At 38.2% G+C, this 16,232-nt stretch overlaps 4 protein-coding genes across 4 annotated transcripts; 1 reads left to right on the top strand and 3 right to left on the bottom strand.

Moving 5' to 3' along the window:
- Positions 1–2,439: 2,439 nt before the first annotated feature.
- Positions 2,440–3,270, bottom strand: LOC132624363 (uncharacterized). Its single transcript, XM_060339157.1, has one exon. It carries the CDS (start codon positions 3,268–3,270, stop codon positions 2,440–2,442), a length of 831 nt encoding a protein of 276 aa, XP_060195140.1.
- A 910-nt stretch (positions 3,271–4,180) lies between these two features.
- On the bottom strand, positions 4,181–6,558 carry LOC132625013 (uncharacterized protein At5g39570-like). Its single transcript, XM_060339779.1, has 2 exons — positions 4,723–6,558; positions 4,181–4,565 (listed from the first exon to the last, which is right to left on the bottom strand). The coding sequence occupies exons 1-2, from the start codon at positions 5,983–5,985 to the stop codon at positions 4,488–4,490; spliced, it is 1,341 nt and encodes a 446-aa protein (XP_060195762.1). The 5' UTR covers positions 5,986–6,558; the 3' UTR covers positions 4,181–4,487.
- Positions 6,559–7,391: 833 nt separating this feature from the next.
- LOC132624362 (proteasome subunit beta type-6-like) lies at positions 7,392–8,051 on the bottom strand. The gene has a single exon (XM_060339156.1). It carries the CDS (start codon positions 8,049–8,051, stop codon positions 7,392–7,394), a length of 660 nt encoding a protein of 219 aa, XP_060195139.1.
- A 1,802-nt stretch (positions 8,052–9,853) lies between these two features.
- LOC132623832 (uncharacterized) lies at positions 9,854–15,960 on the top strand. The gene is made up of 5 exons (XM_060338648.1): positions 9,854–10,225; positions 10,476–10,562; positions 14,841–14,990; positions 15,077–15,274; positions 15,533–15,960. Exons 1-5 carry the CDS (start codon positions 10,004–10,006, stop codon positions 15,632–15,634), a joined length of 759 nt encoding a protein of 252 aa, XP_060194631.1. The 5' UTR covers positions 9,854–10,003; the 3' UTR covers positions 15,635–15,960.
- Positions 15,961–16,232: the final 272 nt, after the last annotated feature.

The raw sequence follows: 16,232 nt of genomic DNA, 5'->3' as shown, positions 1-16,232 counted from the left end.
CCATCAAGACCTGCTGAACTCTCACTGCTCATGCCAAAAACCGCATTTTTAATTTCCTCTTTGCAAGGTATCCTAGTTAGTCTAGCATTGTGTTCCTCAATGATGATGTGAGGGATACAATCCAACACACTATTGGTTCTCTGTTGATGATTAAGGTTGAATTGCTTCTTAAAATGTCTGATAGCAGCTTCAACAATTTTTTCTTCCCCTTGTATCCATCTGCCCTTGTGATTTTTGATCATCTGAATATGAAGCCTTCTTCTTTTGTTCCTTAGCACACTGTGGAAGTACTTGGTGTTTTTATCACCATCTTTGAACCATGTGAGTCGAGTTTTCTGTTTTAAGAGATTATCCTGCAGGTTCAACCACCTTATGTACTCAGCATATCCTTTATTTAGCTTCTCCCTACTATGATCAGTATTTTGCAAGATGTCACAGTTTTCCAGAAGTTCCATTTTAGCCTCCCAAGTGCTAACATTTTCATGAATGTCCCCGATACTATTTCTTGACCAGCAGCTGAGTTGTCTGCTCAGATTCTTGAGTTTACACTGTAGTCTCCACATAGCATTGCCCTTAACTGTAATATTCCAGGATTCCTTGACAACTTCCATGAAATCATCTTGACCGGCCCAACAGTTCAGGAACTTAAAGTACTTGATATTGTTGTGTTGGTCACTGTTGCATTTAAAAACCAAAGGTCTGTGATCAGAACCTGTCCTGGGAAGATGTTCCACCATATTGTTTTGGAACTTGATAGCCCATTCATCATTGATTAGAAATCTATCCAACCTGTTCCACACTTGTTTGCTTGGCCTCCAATTATTACACCAGGTATAACTTGGACCTATAAATCCCACATCACTAAGACCACAAGATTCCATGCAGTTTATGAACTCAATACTCTTGTAAGTTCTGTGTGGATTTCCTCCCAACTTCTCATCTTGATCCATGATACCATTGAAGTCACCTCCCATACACCATGGACCATTTATATTGTTAGTCATGTTAGTGATGCTCTCCCAAAGATCAATCCTTTCCAAAGCAGTGAACTTAGCATAAACAGAAGTAATGTATGTTCCAGTGTCACCTGGATTCTCTTTAAAGTTGATGGTAATTTGCTGGTCATTATTCCTCACAACCTGAAAATTGTCACAATGTTTCCAGAAACATCAGATTTGGCCATTGGTGTTAGTAACACAGTGATGGAAGCCCAAAAATCTTTTGTACCCCTCAATTTTGCTTTTGTGAGAAAAAGGTTCGGAAATTGCCACAAAAGTGGCTTTGTTGATTCTAATATGCAGTTTCAATCTATGAATTGCCTTTCTACTCCTTACTCCCCTAATATTCCAAAATATTGTACTAATCATGAATAATTTTAGGGGGGGGGGGGGGGGGAGCACTTTGTCTGTGGGACTCTCTATTTTTTTTTATTTCCAGTTTTGGACTTCTTTCTATTTGTCTTACTTCTGCTTCTACTTCTTCCCCTAGAATCAGTGGAAAGAAACTTTCCTTGACTCTGATTTGTATCTTTTATGTCCTTGGTAGTAGTTCTTGATTCCTCTGAGACAGTTTGAAGTCTACCTGATCGGGAGTGACTTCTTTTCATTGTGGACTAGTTAGGAACATTGTTGTCAATACTATGCTTGTTGTGATTTGCTTTTCCATTGTTTTTCTTGCTTCCTTTAAAACTTCCTGGAGCACTTTGTTGACTACCGATACTATTGTTGTCATCGCTTTTGCCTTCAACCACATCTTTCATCTCAAGTTCACAATTAGGATCAACGTATGGGAGGCTTGATGTAGAGTTTTCATCAATTGGAGATAAAATTTCTCCTTCTTCAATATCTTGATCCTTTTGTTTCTTCCTGTTGATAAAATCTTTTAGTGTTTCATGTTCAGACTGACTGTGTTCAGTGTCACTAACATGTGTTTGATCAGTCGGGGACCTCAAATTCAGCCCTTTATTGTCTTTTTCTCTATTATCAGTGCCATCGTCTTGACTTTTCCCCTTGGTACTTTCAATAGCATTCACCAACGCATTCTGTAATGGTAAGTTCAAGGGGAATTTAGAAGTTTTATGCTTCTTGTTCCTCTTGCTAGTTTCCAGTAATGATACAATTTTAAAGAGAACTTTGTTTTTCTTTTTTGGCATTTTCTTGTGTTTCTCTTTCTTCTTCTTCTTTTTGATCCTTCTAACAGTAGAATCTTGTTGAAACTCCTTTGAAAAGTCCTTTTGCATATCAGTCTTAACACCATCTGATTGCATTTCCTTACCAGCATCTTCAACATTTTGTGACTCAACCACTTCTTTTTTTCCTCCCTCCTGATCTTTTGGATTAACCACACTATCATCCGTCTTCAAATCCTTGTTTTTATCCTCTACAATCACCCTGGAGGGTCCTCCTTGCCCAACACCATTCTTATCCATTTCCCCTTTCTTCAATTTCTTCTCGAGAACTCCTTCATGTTATGACCCAACTTTCTACAATGTTTACAATATTTTGGCACCCCTTCATATTCAATTTTCTGGTAGAATCCTCTTAGAGGTGCATTAGTATCTTCTAACCCAACCCAAATACTGTCAAGTCTATGTTTCAGCAAATCAAGTTCAATTCTGACCTTAGCCATACTAGGCCTTGTACGACCAGAGGTAGCAGCATCTAGAGTAAGAGGTGTACCAATAGAGCACACCAGTCGTTTGATGTAATGCCAAGAATATAAATGAAATGGCAAACTTGGTAAGAGTACCCGAGCTAGAGCCAAAGGTAAATCTTCTTCGGGCTTGAAATCCGGTGTCCATTTCTGAAGCCACATTTGCATTCCATCAATTTCAATCACCCTTCGGTACCAAACATTTTTGAAGTCAGCTTCATTTTTAAGATCAATGAAAACATTAAAATTGTCAAAAGCCCCAATTTGGGAAGATCCCTTTAGAGTAACCATTTCCTTAAAACTTGACCTAATTTGATCAATTTGAGGTCTGGCTTTGAGAAATCGACCCACTAAAGTGTAGCGACATTCATCTGCTACTACACCATAGTATTCTGAAACTTTGAATATAACAGCAGGAACTCCATTATGTATTGATTGACATGCATCGACTTTGTCCTTTTCTCTGCCAAGAGGAAGTTGATTTGAGCTAGATGGAGCTGTAATTGCATTTGCAAAGGTAAGTTTTGCATAATTTCCAGGGTTGGATGGTGTCGCCCCATCAAGAGGAGGAGGATTCACAGTTGGAACTGCCGGAAGGGAGCCTCCCGACGGCTCCATACCAGTGGAGCGTGAAGTCCACTAGCCAAAATAGAGCCGTTATTAGCTGTTAATTGAGGAGAGAGAAGAGAGAAGAGAGGAGAGAAGAGAGAGAAATTTGCTGAATCTATGTTTACCTTGTATGGGTAAATGCTACTTTTTAGATAGCAGTAAGTACTTTTAATTCTTTTATTCTCTCACTTCTCTACATCTGTGAAATTGTTTTCCATTGTTGCTTCCTAGCAAAGGGGAAAAGATTAGTGAGTAGCTTCTCAGCGGATATATGTGGCAATTCTATCTTTGTTGCGCTAGCGTGTGTCTTCTTCAGCTGCATCTTCCTCAAAAGATGAAGTAGGTAACTCATTTTATAATTACATGTCACTATGTATTAAACTGTTCAAATAATTGATAAACAAAAAAGTGTCATAACAGGACTGACTGTTTTTTTTCTCAAAATTTTTCCCTTGAATTAGTTTTCATTGCAGTTAACCTTCTAACTTTATAATGTGACTTTATTTTATCCTTTTACCATTTTTGTCAAGTATTGATTTGAAACAAATTGGTCGAAGAAGTTTTTATGGCATTTCCATATGACAGTACAATAAGAAATCAATGTAAAAACTCTTGAAACTTTGAAAAGAGAGTAAAAGAAGAAAACGCTTTTCCTCTGATAGCAAACGCAGAGATAAGACATCAAAGATCCCCAGTTAGTATAGTTTGTAAAAAATCATCGATAATGCTCTTGAAGAATTCTACTTTGGCCCTCCTAGTTGGCACAGAATACTCTAATAGCTCTTACCTTGAATAATCCTTTCATCGTTTGTATATATATTGTTCTTTCCAGCCAAATGACTTTGCAAAGGTCACAACTTAAGCTTTTAATATTGATGTTATAAAGACACAACAAAAGAGAACCTTTTATGGCATAGTATCGCCTGAACAGTCTGGGATTTTATTTAAGTAGAGAAGAGCAAGATACCTACTACTAAAAAGAACTACCAACATTTCCTTCTCTCAACAGACAAAACACGACGAAGACATGCCAACTTTTATTTAATAATATTAACTAGTAATATGGCATTAATCTGGAGCAGATTACAAAAGCACTCTGCTTAATCAGCAGTGTTTGCAATGGAACAAAACACTGTGAAGACATGCCAAGTTTTATTTACTACAACTTCTATTTACTATACCTTCAGTAAGGCAGGAATCTGTGACGCAGGTACAAAGCACACTGCTCATTCATCAGAGTGTTTGCGATGGTGGCGATGCTTACGTTGTTTCTTCTCCTCGTCCTCCTCAGATTCATCATCACCCTGCCAATTTATCAGATCAAATCAATGGAAGCTGAATAAAATCTTGGTTGCATGCTGCTGAACACAGATAAGCGAACTAAAAGCACAAAACTGAGTTACATTCCATTGTTGTTAGGATATTCAAAAATAAAGAAGAGTAATCTAATCAGGTACTTACATATTTCTTGCGACCATAGCCTTCATCATCATCGATACGCCTCCCATAGCTGGGCTTTTTGTAGTCCTCTTCCTCAGACCTTCCATAACTAGGCCTCTCAAATGTTGATGTCCCGTACCCTTCGCTCTCCGTTATCTCATAGTTTGAACATCCATAACTAGTTGATTTCTCTCCATTGCCATACCCCATGTCCTCTTCCTCTCCGTAGTTTGTTTTCTTCCCATATCCACTAGATCCATACTCATCAGAGTCGGTCTTTCGCCCATAACTTGACCTGTATTCTGAGTTTTTCTCCTCGTCGTCACTCTCTCTTCTGTTCCTCGATCCATAACCAGATGCAGGTTTACTCCCATATCCACCAGATTCATTTCCATAACCAGACCCATACTCCGAACTCTTCTCCTCGTACTCACTTTTTTTTCGATATCCTGATCCATATTCATCAGAGTCAGTTTTTCGTCCATAACCAGACGCGTATTCCGAACCTTTCTCTTCATACTCACTTTTCCTTCCATACCCTGATCCATACTCATCAGAGTCGGTCTTTCGTCCATAACTAGAACCATATTCTGAGCTTTTATCCTCGTCCTCGCTTTTCCTTCTGTGTCTTGATCCATACTCATCAGAGTCAGTTTTTCGTCCATAACCAGACCCGTATTCCGAACTTTTCTCCTCATACTCACTTTTCCTTCCATAACCTGATCCGTACTCGGATTCAGGTTCTTCATCATTTTTACTCTTCCTCCCATACCCTGATCCATATTCCGAATCGGGCTCCTCATCCTCGTCGTTCCGTCCATATCCAGATCCATGTGCCTTTTTGGGTTTCCCGTACTCAGTCCGGCTTCCATATCCTGCTTCATCAGATCCAATTCCACTCCCATCATACTCACTTTCTCCACCATAACCTCCGCTAGGACGATTCATTCCAGGCCTGCGACGAGGCTTCTCATCTTCATCCTCATCCTTAGATGGGCGGGAACGCGAGGGACGGGTCTTAGGTTTGGAATAGCTCTGATACTCATTATCAAGAGCTTCATCAGCATAGGCTGAGGGTTCTGCAGAGGAAGTGTAATGGGGACGATCATAGTCGAAATCATCAGACGTTGAGGACGTTGGAGGATAGCAAGTTTCCTCAGAAGGTGGAATTGGCCTGCCATATGTCAATGAGATATCATATCCACCACCATAGGGAGTCTGATCATACTCGTCGAATTCAGGGACATCGTCACTTTGACGGTGGCCTCTCGGGAAGTAAGACATGGTTTGGGGTAATTTTCTTGATTCTTCTCTAAGCTTAATTTCCTCTTGGTTAGAGATCTGAGAAGCTGGAATGGCTTACAAGAAAAATGAGCAGTTCGTTGAAACATAAAAGGGGTAAAGACGGTTAGAAGTCGTTGGAGTAGGAAACAAGGTTGTTATTTGTGATCCACACTACACGGTAGCCTGCTAAAGTCACTCAAATTCACTGCCAGATTTTGTGTTTTGTAGTGTACGGTAATCATTACTTGGAGCTGTTACAAAATCCTATTATTACATCTATTACTAGGGAATACCATCTGAATTATTTTATGACCGAAGAAAGTTAGAAATTAGTAGTGTAATTCTTAACTTTCTTCGGTCATAAAATAACATATCTTGTGCGAGTAAGTATTTGTCGTTATATGATTGAATTCGTAAATCAAAATTCCCCTTATTCTTGGAATTAAATTATGGTTATCAGCTGGCATGAAAGCCTCGATTAGACATAGACGCAGTCACCATTAAGAGTATTCAATGAAAATAAAAAAGAATTACACCAAACGACTTAAATTGACTTGATAAAGTATGATATTAATATCTTCTTTTTCCCCATGCCCCAAAGTATCTTTTTAAAATTTTATTTGGAATTTTAGAAAACCAATAATACTTTGTTTGATTTAACATAAGACGAATTAGTAAGAGACCTACTATATAAGTTCAATAGGAGAAAAAATGATCAACGCGAAGTAATGCTATAGATCTATTTCAGACTACGATACATACAATCAGAAAAATTAAAATTACAAAACTGCTAAAAAGGGGACTAAGCACAATTTGTTGTATATTTAGTTTGATTTGATTTACCAAACTATCTTCGTTTATTTAATTTCTTCTGAAGCAAAACAAACTTAACCAAACTCAAACACTAGCAAAATTTTATGGGCAGTCATCCAGGTTCATCTTTGTTTCACAAAAGTCACTTTCCTTTTTTGTTGATTACATAAAAATCATTTTATTTTACTTGCTATCACAAAAATAACTGTAGCTGGATTTTATAAAAACTCCCACCAAAAATGTGACCGTGGCAACGTATTAGAGCTAAAGTATCTCGATGAAAATAGATAATAAAGCTTGCATCGTTTCTCTGCTTCCACTAAAAAACTATGAGAAAAGTGAGTTATTTCAATACAAACAAATGAAAACCTGTGACTAATATTCTCATCAATGAGTTGTAGTACAAGAATTGATACATAATGAAATCAGGCTCAAGCATATTATTTATACGCACAGAAGAAAATAACAAGTACTTAATTAGCATAATGGGATGATGATTATGAATTATGATATTAATATTTACACATAATCTTGCAGTCACTACTAAATTGCCTTTGTACCTATCCAAAAAAACAAAAAAAAAAAAAAAAAAATTAAAAACCCTCGTTGATTTTCAGCAAAGAAATTAAATGTGCACGTATGCATTCGAGATGAGCCCTCTCATTCACATGCTTCAATTCCAACGCTTCTTGCCTAATAGGAAGTGTGTCATTAGGGTGAAATACTCTCGTAACTCCTTTCGAGTTTGCACTTGCCGTCTGAACACCACGACTACTAGTACCACCTATTGACAACGCCTTTAACACCAATTTCTCGGCTTCTTCTTCATTCATCCCTTTTTTCCATTCTTTCTCCAAGAAATCATTCAAATAAGTTACCCCATACCCTCCAACAGCAAAATTAGACTTCTGCATAACAACCCCACCATAACTTATCTCAAATATCTTATTTCTGTCACCAATAATAAGCCCAGTTTGTAGCATATTATTCTTGTTGTTATATGCTGCTAACATTGTACCTATAGTCTCGGCCACGACCATAGTACTTTCTTGATCAAAAATAAAGTTGTGAGCATCTTCTAACAGGATTTCTGTTTGTGCTTCTAGTGCATGCTGACATGAGAAAATATTAGCACTTAGTTGTGTGATTATGTCAGTAGAGCCAAGAATAACACCGTCATTATAAGTGATGCCGATGATTGTATTGGTGTTTGAGGGGTGGGTCTCGTCTGAATCAACGATGAATAAACACATGCTTAATGTGTTAAAATAATCAAGGAACACAAGAAATTTTAATGAGAATGATGTCTTGGTGGATTTAACCGAGGGGAGTTTGTCTATATAAAGAGTTAACTATTATTAATAATTGATTTGGAGTGGGAAATAGTACTGTTCCTAAATTAACTAGGAAAGTGAAAACGTACGTAGTTCTTTACTTAGAGCCCGTTTGGATTGGCTTACAGCTTAAAGCTGTTTGCAGCTTATAAGCTGAAAAAAATAAGTTGGGGTAGTCCAACTTATTTTTTTTGGCTTATAAGCTGTTTTCAGCTTATAAGCTGTTTTAGATAAACTAAGTCAAATGAGTCCAATTATTTTTTTGAGCTTATTTTAAGCATAAAATGACTTTAAGCTGGCCAGTCAAACACTCAAAAAAGCTAAAAACAGCTTATAAGCCAACTTATAAGCCAATCCAAACGGGCTCTTAGTTCAAGTAGGATTATGAAGAGAATACTTGTTCAAGTAGGATTATGAAGAGGGAGAGTTTCCTAAAAAAATATTCAACAGTTTCCTAAAACCGAATTATAGGAAATTTGAAAGACGTTCTTTTATGTTTGTCAATTTTTACTATTCGCGGGACCGAGTAATCTCGTGATCAATTCTAAAATCTAGTGCATTTGGTTATTGTTTTGTAATTTATTTTGGAAAAAGAACCAAATTTTATTCATGTACTTTGAGAAATTATGAACTTCTGCCTTTTTTTTTTACTAGTCATCCATTGACACTTCCTTTAAAAAATTATTTATATACAATCTGAGTTGTTTCCCTCTCGACTTTAAATCTTAGCATCCAAAAAGTCTATCTGTACAAGTAATCTAGGCTTGTATTCGGAGTTTTCCTATGTTTTTATTTTACTGAATTTCTCATGTTAACTATGCCTTGAAAAGCTAAAATGAAGAACTAAAAAGAAAAAAATATTTTTAATATCAGGAACTGATAAAAGAAACAAAAGAAAGTATGTTTATTCACGTTTAAGTTTTTAAAAATAATTTTCGTATTTTAGCTTTTTGATCACCAATGCCTCTCTCGGCTCTCCCTAATGGAGCAAATCCCATGCCTGCAGAGGTAAATTTAGTCTATTTCCATTTTAAAAAAATATCAAGTAAATTTTATTATAAATTTTCTTTCTTAGGTATGATTATATTGGCATCACAATATAGGGCTTGATATTAATTATTTATTTGTCCGGTTGGGCATTCTATAAAAATTTCAATTCACACCTTATATCTCATCTCTCCTATTTTATATTACGATGTTTGATTTATAAAATTTAAGATATTAATCCGACTTATACAATAATAATAATAATAATAATAATAATAATAATAATAATAATAAAAAAAAAAAAAAAGGTAGAGTATTTGTACTGAAAAAAGTCAATTAATTTTTTTTCATACTCAATCATATAAAATTAGTTCCAAATGATTGGAACGCATTATTATAACTCCCTCCAATTCAAAATAAGTGTCTACTTACACAATAAGAAATTATTTTTTTCAATTTTTTCCTATTTAGATAAGTGAGTAATAACTAATATAGTAGTATTTTATTAAGTATTTTTCGTAAGAGTTACAGTAATATTTTCTAAATAAGGTGTGTGACAAAGGCTAAGTAAACACTTATTTTTAACAGGAATGAGTAATATTTTAATCATTATTCAGCATGTACTTTTTTTCTTTTTATTTTTCGATTACTGTTTACTCCACAAATGAGAGTGTTTGATGAAACGCAGCAGTGGACACATAATCAACTGTTATACCACTGACAGGTTGCCACGTCGGACCAAAAAAAGGCACATTCTGTCCATTATGTTGTTTCTTTCCTTTTCCAACTGTCCATCACTCTCCACAATTTGAATGGGATGAGTCCTTGTCTAAACCATCCACAATAAGAGCAATCAATAATTAGTCATCAAAGAAAACATAAGTATGGAGAAAGTTGCAGCAGCTCATACATCATGTTCATGTTCATGCCACAACAATTTTTTGGTGCCCAAATTGAAGGGAGGAGGATTCTTGTTGTTACAGGCAAAGCAAAGGAGCAAGAAATGGAGGTCACAGCCATTAATTGTAAAATCACAGATGATAAGTAATGCTACAACCTACACTTCCAGAATTAGCACTGATATTCCTCTCTATGAAATCCCTGGGGTAACTATTTCCTCTTTTCTATTTGTCTTCCATAAGCATCTGTACATATAAATCAATTAACTTCACCTCAATCTTGATTCAGTCTGTTTTATTAATTAATCAATTGTATTAAAGTTCCATTATTTTTACTTAGTCTGTCAATCTTATGTAGCCCTCCACTACTAATGGAAGTTATAAATCTATCTAATGTATTGACATAAACTCGTCCATAAATGTGAGAGTCATGCAAGTTGAATAATTGAATTTGCAGGCTTCCTTTGATAGATATCTGGAGAATAAGCCTAGAGTGTTCAAGGCCATTTTTCCCGACAAAAAAAGGAGCCACCAACTAAACGAGGTATGATGAACTGTTAAATGTCCCACATTGGTTGAGGTCGTCTTCTTATATGGTCTTGGCAATCCTTATCTTTTAGGGTGAGCCCCCATTTTTATATTTGTCCAAGCACCAGATTTTACGTCTTATAGGTCATGGGTTCGAGCCATGGAAGCAGTCACTATTGCTTGCATTAGGTTAGGTTGTCTACATCACACCCCTTGAGGTGCGGTCTTCCCCGGACCCTGCTAACGCGGGATGATTTGTGCACCAGGCTGCCTTTTTATTTTTCACTAGATGTTGCGTCTTGGTTGTGGGAGGGGTCCTACATTGGTTAAGGAGTTGGTCGGGTCATTTTCGAGAGGGTATGACGATGTGCATGGAGGTTTTGGCTACGGGGACAGGAACGGAGGAGGAGTCTCACTTCTGGATTTCGCAAAAGCTTTTGGATTGGTGGTAGCCAACTCGAGTTTTCCGAAGAAGGAGGCGCACTTGGTAACCTTCCGTAGCTCGATGGCGGCGACGCATATAGACTTTTAGCTCCGTAGAAAAGATGATAAAGGCCTTTGTACAGACTGCAAGGTCATTTCAAGTGAAAACCTTACAACCCAGCATAAGCTCCTTGTGATGGATTTAGTGATCAAGGGGAAGAAGAGGGTCGTGGATGACCAGCAGAGGATCAGGTGGTGGAGTTTGACTTTGTCTAGTGCCCAGGAGTTGGGGGATAAGTTGATGGCTACGGGGGCTTGGGAGAGTAGGGGGATACGAGTAGTATGTGGGTTAGGACGGCCGGTTGCATTAGGGAAGCAGCTAGAGAGGTACTGGAGGTCTCGAGAGGGTACCGTGGTAGGCACCGAGGGGACGGGTGGTGGAATGGAGAAGTCCAAGGGAAGGTGGAAGCAAAGAAGGTAGTGTATACGAGGTTGGTAGACAACAAGGATGAGGAGGAGAAGCGGACAAATCGGGAAAAATATAAGATGGCGAGAAAGGAGGCGAAGTTGGTAGTTTCGGCGGCAAAGACGACAGCTTTTGAACACCTATATGCAGAATTGGAAGACAATGGCCGGGACAAGAAGTTGTTCAGGCTGGCCAAGGCAAGGGAGAGGAGGGCACGTGATTTGGATTAGGTGAACTGCATCAAGGACGAGGATGGCAAAGTATTGGTGGAGGAAGCTCTCATTAGACAGAGATGGCAGTCATACTTTTATAAACTCTTGAACGAAGAAGGGGACAGAGACATTGTATTGGGAGATTTAGAGTACTCTGAGAGGTGCCGCGATTTTGGGTATTGTAGAAGTATTAAGGTTGAGGAGGTTAAAGGTGTTGTTCGTAGGATGCGTAGGGGAAGAGCGACCGGGCCTGATGAGATTCCTGGAGAATTTTGGAAGAGTGTAGGCAGAGCAGGTTTGGAGTGGCTGACTGGGTTGTTTAATGTCATTTTTAAGAAGGCGAAGATGCCAGAAGAATGGAGGTTGAGTACAATGATTCCTTTGTACAAGAACAAGGGTGACATTCAAAGTTGTAACAACTATAGAGTTATCAAGCTGCTACGCCACACTATGAAGGTGTGGGAAAGGGTGGTGGAGATGAGGGTGAGGAGAGGCATGTCTATTTCAGAGAACCAGTTCGGATTCATGCCGGGGCGCTCAACTACAGAAGCTATTCATCTTTTGAGGAGACTGGTGGAGCAGTATAGGGAGAGGAAGAAAGATTTACACATGGTATTCATCGATCTAGAAAAGGCTTACGACAAAGTGCCAAGGGAGGTTCTATAGAGATGCTTGGTGACTAGAGGGGGTACCTGTGGCGTACATTAGGGCGATTAAAGACATGTATGATAGAGCCAAGACCAAGGTAAGGACAGTGGGAGGGGACTCAAAACACTTCTCAGTTATGATGGGGCTGCACCAGGGATCAGCTCTTAGCCCATTTTTATTTGCTTTGGTGATGGATGGACTGACGCGAAATACTCAAGGTGAGGTGCCATGGTGTATGTTATTCGCGGATGACATAGTCTTGATTGACGAGACTCGTAGTGGAGTTAATGCTAAGCTGGAGAGTTGGAGACAAACTCTAGAGTCTAAAGGGTTCAAGTTGAGTAAGACCAAGACAAAGTACTTGGAGTGCAAGTTCAGTGACATACCACATGAGGATGACGTGGAAGTGACGCTTGGTACCCAGGTCATCCCAAAGAAAGGAAGTTTCAAGTATCTTGAGTCTATTATACAAGGAAATGGGGTTATTGACAATGATGTCGCACACCGTATTGATGCAGGGTGGATGAAATGAAGACTCACTTCAGGAGTGTTGTGTGATAAGAAGGTGCCAGCAAAACTTAAAGCCAAGTTCTACAAAGTGGTGGTTAGACCGACTTTGTTGTATGGGACGGACTGTTGGCCAGTCAAGAACTCTCATGTTCAGAAGATGAAAGTTGTGGAAATGAGAATGCTGCGATGGATGTGTGGGCACACTAGAAGAGATAGGATTAGGAATGAAGATATCCGGGACAAGGTGGGAGTGGCCTCAGTGGAGGACAAGATGCGGGAAGCGAGGCTGCGATGGTTTGGGCATGTGAAGAAGAGAGATACTGATGCTCTAGTGCGGAGGTGTGAGAGGTTGGCTATGGCCGGTTTCAGGAGAGGTAGAGGTAGGCTGAAGAAGTATTGAGGAGAGGTGATTAGACAGGACATGGAGCAGTTCCATCTTACCGAGGACATGACCTTAGATAGGAGGTTGTGGAGGACGCAGATTAGGGTAGAAGACTAGTAGGTAGTCCTGCTTACCCTTTTTCACTATTAGTCGTAGTTTTGCCCCATAGTTTCTAGTCCTTTGTTTTATGCTACAATCTATCGTTTCTTGTACTTCAATTTTTTTATTCATCAGTGGTAGCTACGACTCCTTTTTTTCAGTCTGTTGTACCATGATTTTTCGCTTTCATTCTTTCATTCCCATACTACTTTGAATTGCTTATTCTTATCTAACCTTTTTTTTTTTTTTTTGCCATGCTTTCTCTTGAGCCAAGGGTCTTTCGGAAACAGCCTCCCTACCTTTCGAGGTAGGGGTAAGGTCTGCGTACACTTTACCCTACCCAGACCCCACATTGTGGGATTTCACTGGGTATGTTGTTGTTGTTGTTCCTAATATGGTCTCGGACTATTCTCATATCATGAGCTAACTTTTGAGGTTGACGGTCCAAGGTCCATTTTCATGACATGAATTCTCAATTCTTCATCTTAATCTCCCTTGTATTTTTGTTTGTTTGTGTGCTATGCAATGCTAATTGAGCACCACTACTTGTCTAAATTTTTGGTCTTCAGCTTTCCGGCCTTAAAACACTAAGTTAGGGGTCCGTTATTTCCTTTCATAAGGCCATTGTCCAATGAAAGTCACCTTGTTTAGATTTTGTTTGTTGTTACTACGATCACGGGTCTTAGACCTGTATCGTATACTCGTCCTAACTCAGTAGTTGTAAACCTGAATTTGTTGTTGATGAATATAATATCTGGTCGGAAACAAAGTTAGAAGGGGTAACAAGTTGGTCTCATGTTAGTTATACTTCCATAGTGAGCTGCTAAGGCTATCCTGTTTCCTTGCATCTTTAAAGCAATCAAGTTTGTTAGACGCTCTATTCCTCTGAATTTTACTATTTTAGGTATTATTAAACTACTCTTGATCATTACAACCTTTAAGTATGTTAGCTATCTAGGTGTTATCTCAACACTCTCTTTTTGCCCTGCATAAATTCATTTTGAACTCTTTGCTACCTAGCCAAGGCACGAACACAGATGGAATGTCCTCGGACCTTCTGATCGTTATTACTAACAAAATGCACAAGGTGGTTACGTAATATTCCGATTTCCAGTGAAATTTTTCACCATCCTATGCCTACTTCTTTGTTGGCTAACTTTGTCTTCTTTTGTCATGTTGTCATCTTCTTCTAGAATTGAAAGCTTTGAAATACATAGCTGAAAGCTTCTCAAATTTTATGCTACATTTTAACCTTTCGTATTGACAGTCTGATTAAATAGAAGTTCACTTCATGCATGGAATCTTACTGGTTTATAGCTAGGGCTATCTGGTTAGACAGGCAGTGATGAATGCCTCAATTTGAAGTTTGAACTGAATTTTGACAACAAAAAGAGTGATAGGGAATGTATACTCAATTTTGACATTCATTCCCAAAAGTTACTTTTCCTCTTTAAAACGTCGATAGAGTAAATGGCTGGTTTTTTCTTTGCAGTATGTTGTTGCATTTCAGCATTTTCGCATACTTTGTTATTCTTGACTACTAGTTCCATGCAGGAGGAGTGGAGAATTCATATGCTGCCCATAGAGTTCCTGTTTATGACCGCGTGGCCAGTTATAGATATGAGATTGAGATGTAAATCCAAAGGAATAGAATACCCACCTGGGGTCCCTAATAATGTTTCTAAGGTTCTTGAACTCGACATAGTAAGTATAAACCAAATCTTCACCACATTCTTTCAATCATACGTTCATTGTGTTTTATAATGTGGAATCAAAGAATGGTTATGCAGATAAGATGGGAGCTTCAGGGGCTGGATGATGTGCTGAAGCCATCTCAGTTCTCACTTGCTGTAAAAGGCTCTCTTTACCCCGATAGGGTTGGACCACGGAGCAGGCTGAAAGGTCAACTACAGATGAGCATTAGCTTTGTTCTTTCACCCATGCTAGCTTTGGTCCCTGATGATGTTCGTAGAGATGTTGCAGAGTCGGTTAGATACTAAACCTGATCCCTTTCGCAAGAGTTTTAACTTTTATGCACTGACTAAAACATAAGATTACATAAAAGATTTAAAAAATATAGTAGGCAATTTACATTGTCAGTATATATATAAGTTAGTTTGGTTCCTTTTGCAAATACTTATTATCACTGTCAAGGGTCAACCATATAAATTGGAGTTTGATAGAATGTTAGGCAGGCTGAAAGGAAGATCTTTGACAAATAATCCCATATATGCCTTATTGAACAGGTGCTAAGGGGACTACTGCAGAACATGAAGAGTAAAGTAAATGGTAGCTTGCTTCCAGACTATGCTGAATTCAAGAGAGAAACGCAGAAGAACTTAGTCTGAACAGTTTAATGGGAAGACATTGGTATTCAATGGTATCCAAGAATGAGGAAATTCTGTAATTTTATTCATGGGAATTGCACAAAGATACCAGACAAGTATTCCCAAAATTTTGGAAGTTAATTTTTTCTGAGATGAATTTCCAAGTTATGTGCGAAAAGTGACAGGCGGGTTCTTCTTTACAATTTGAGAATTGCGTCTTCTCTTTGCTTGTTGAAATATTTCTTTAGAGGAATTTAAGGCACGAGCATGGATTTGAATGTCCTTCGATCTTGTGATTGTTATTACTAAAAGAACGCACAAGGTAATTAAGTGTACGTTCCAATAAACCTTTTTACCATCCTGGGCTTTTAGTAAAAGGCCCATGCCTAGTACTCCTTTGTAGGGTAACTTTGTCTTCTCTGTCATGTGTTATCTTCTTCAACAATTGAATGTTTTGAAAATTCATTATAGCTTAAACCTTCTCCAGTTTTAAGCATTTAATCTTTTCTACTTCACAATCTGATTAAACAACTGTTCATTTCATGCGTGGAACCTAAACTGATCTTATAGTTGGGGAGCCATCTGTTTAGACAGTTGGTGTTGAATGGCACAGTTTGAA

Source organism: Lycium barbarum, chromosome 12 (genome assembly GCF_019175385.1).
Source record: "Lycium barbarum isolate Lr01 chromosome 12, ASM1917538v2, whole genome shotgun sequence".
Lineage (NCBI taxonomy): Eukaryota > Viridiplantae > Streptophyta > Magnoliopsida > Solanales > Solanaceae > Lycium > Lycium barbarum.
Note: the sequence above shows the minus strand (reverse complement) of the source record. Positions and strands in the feature narration are given on the sequence as shown.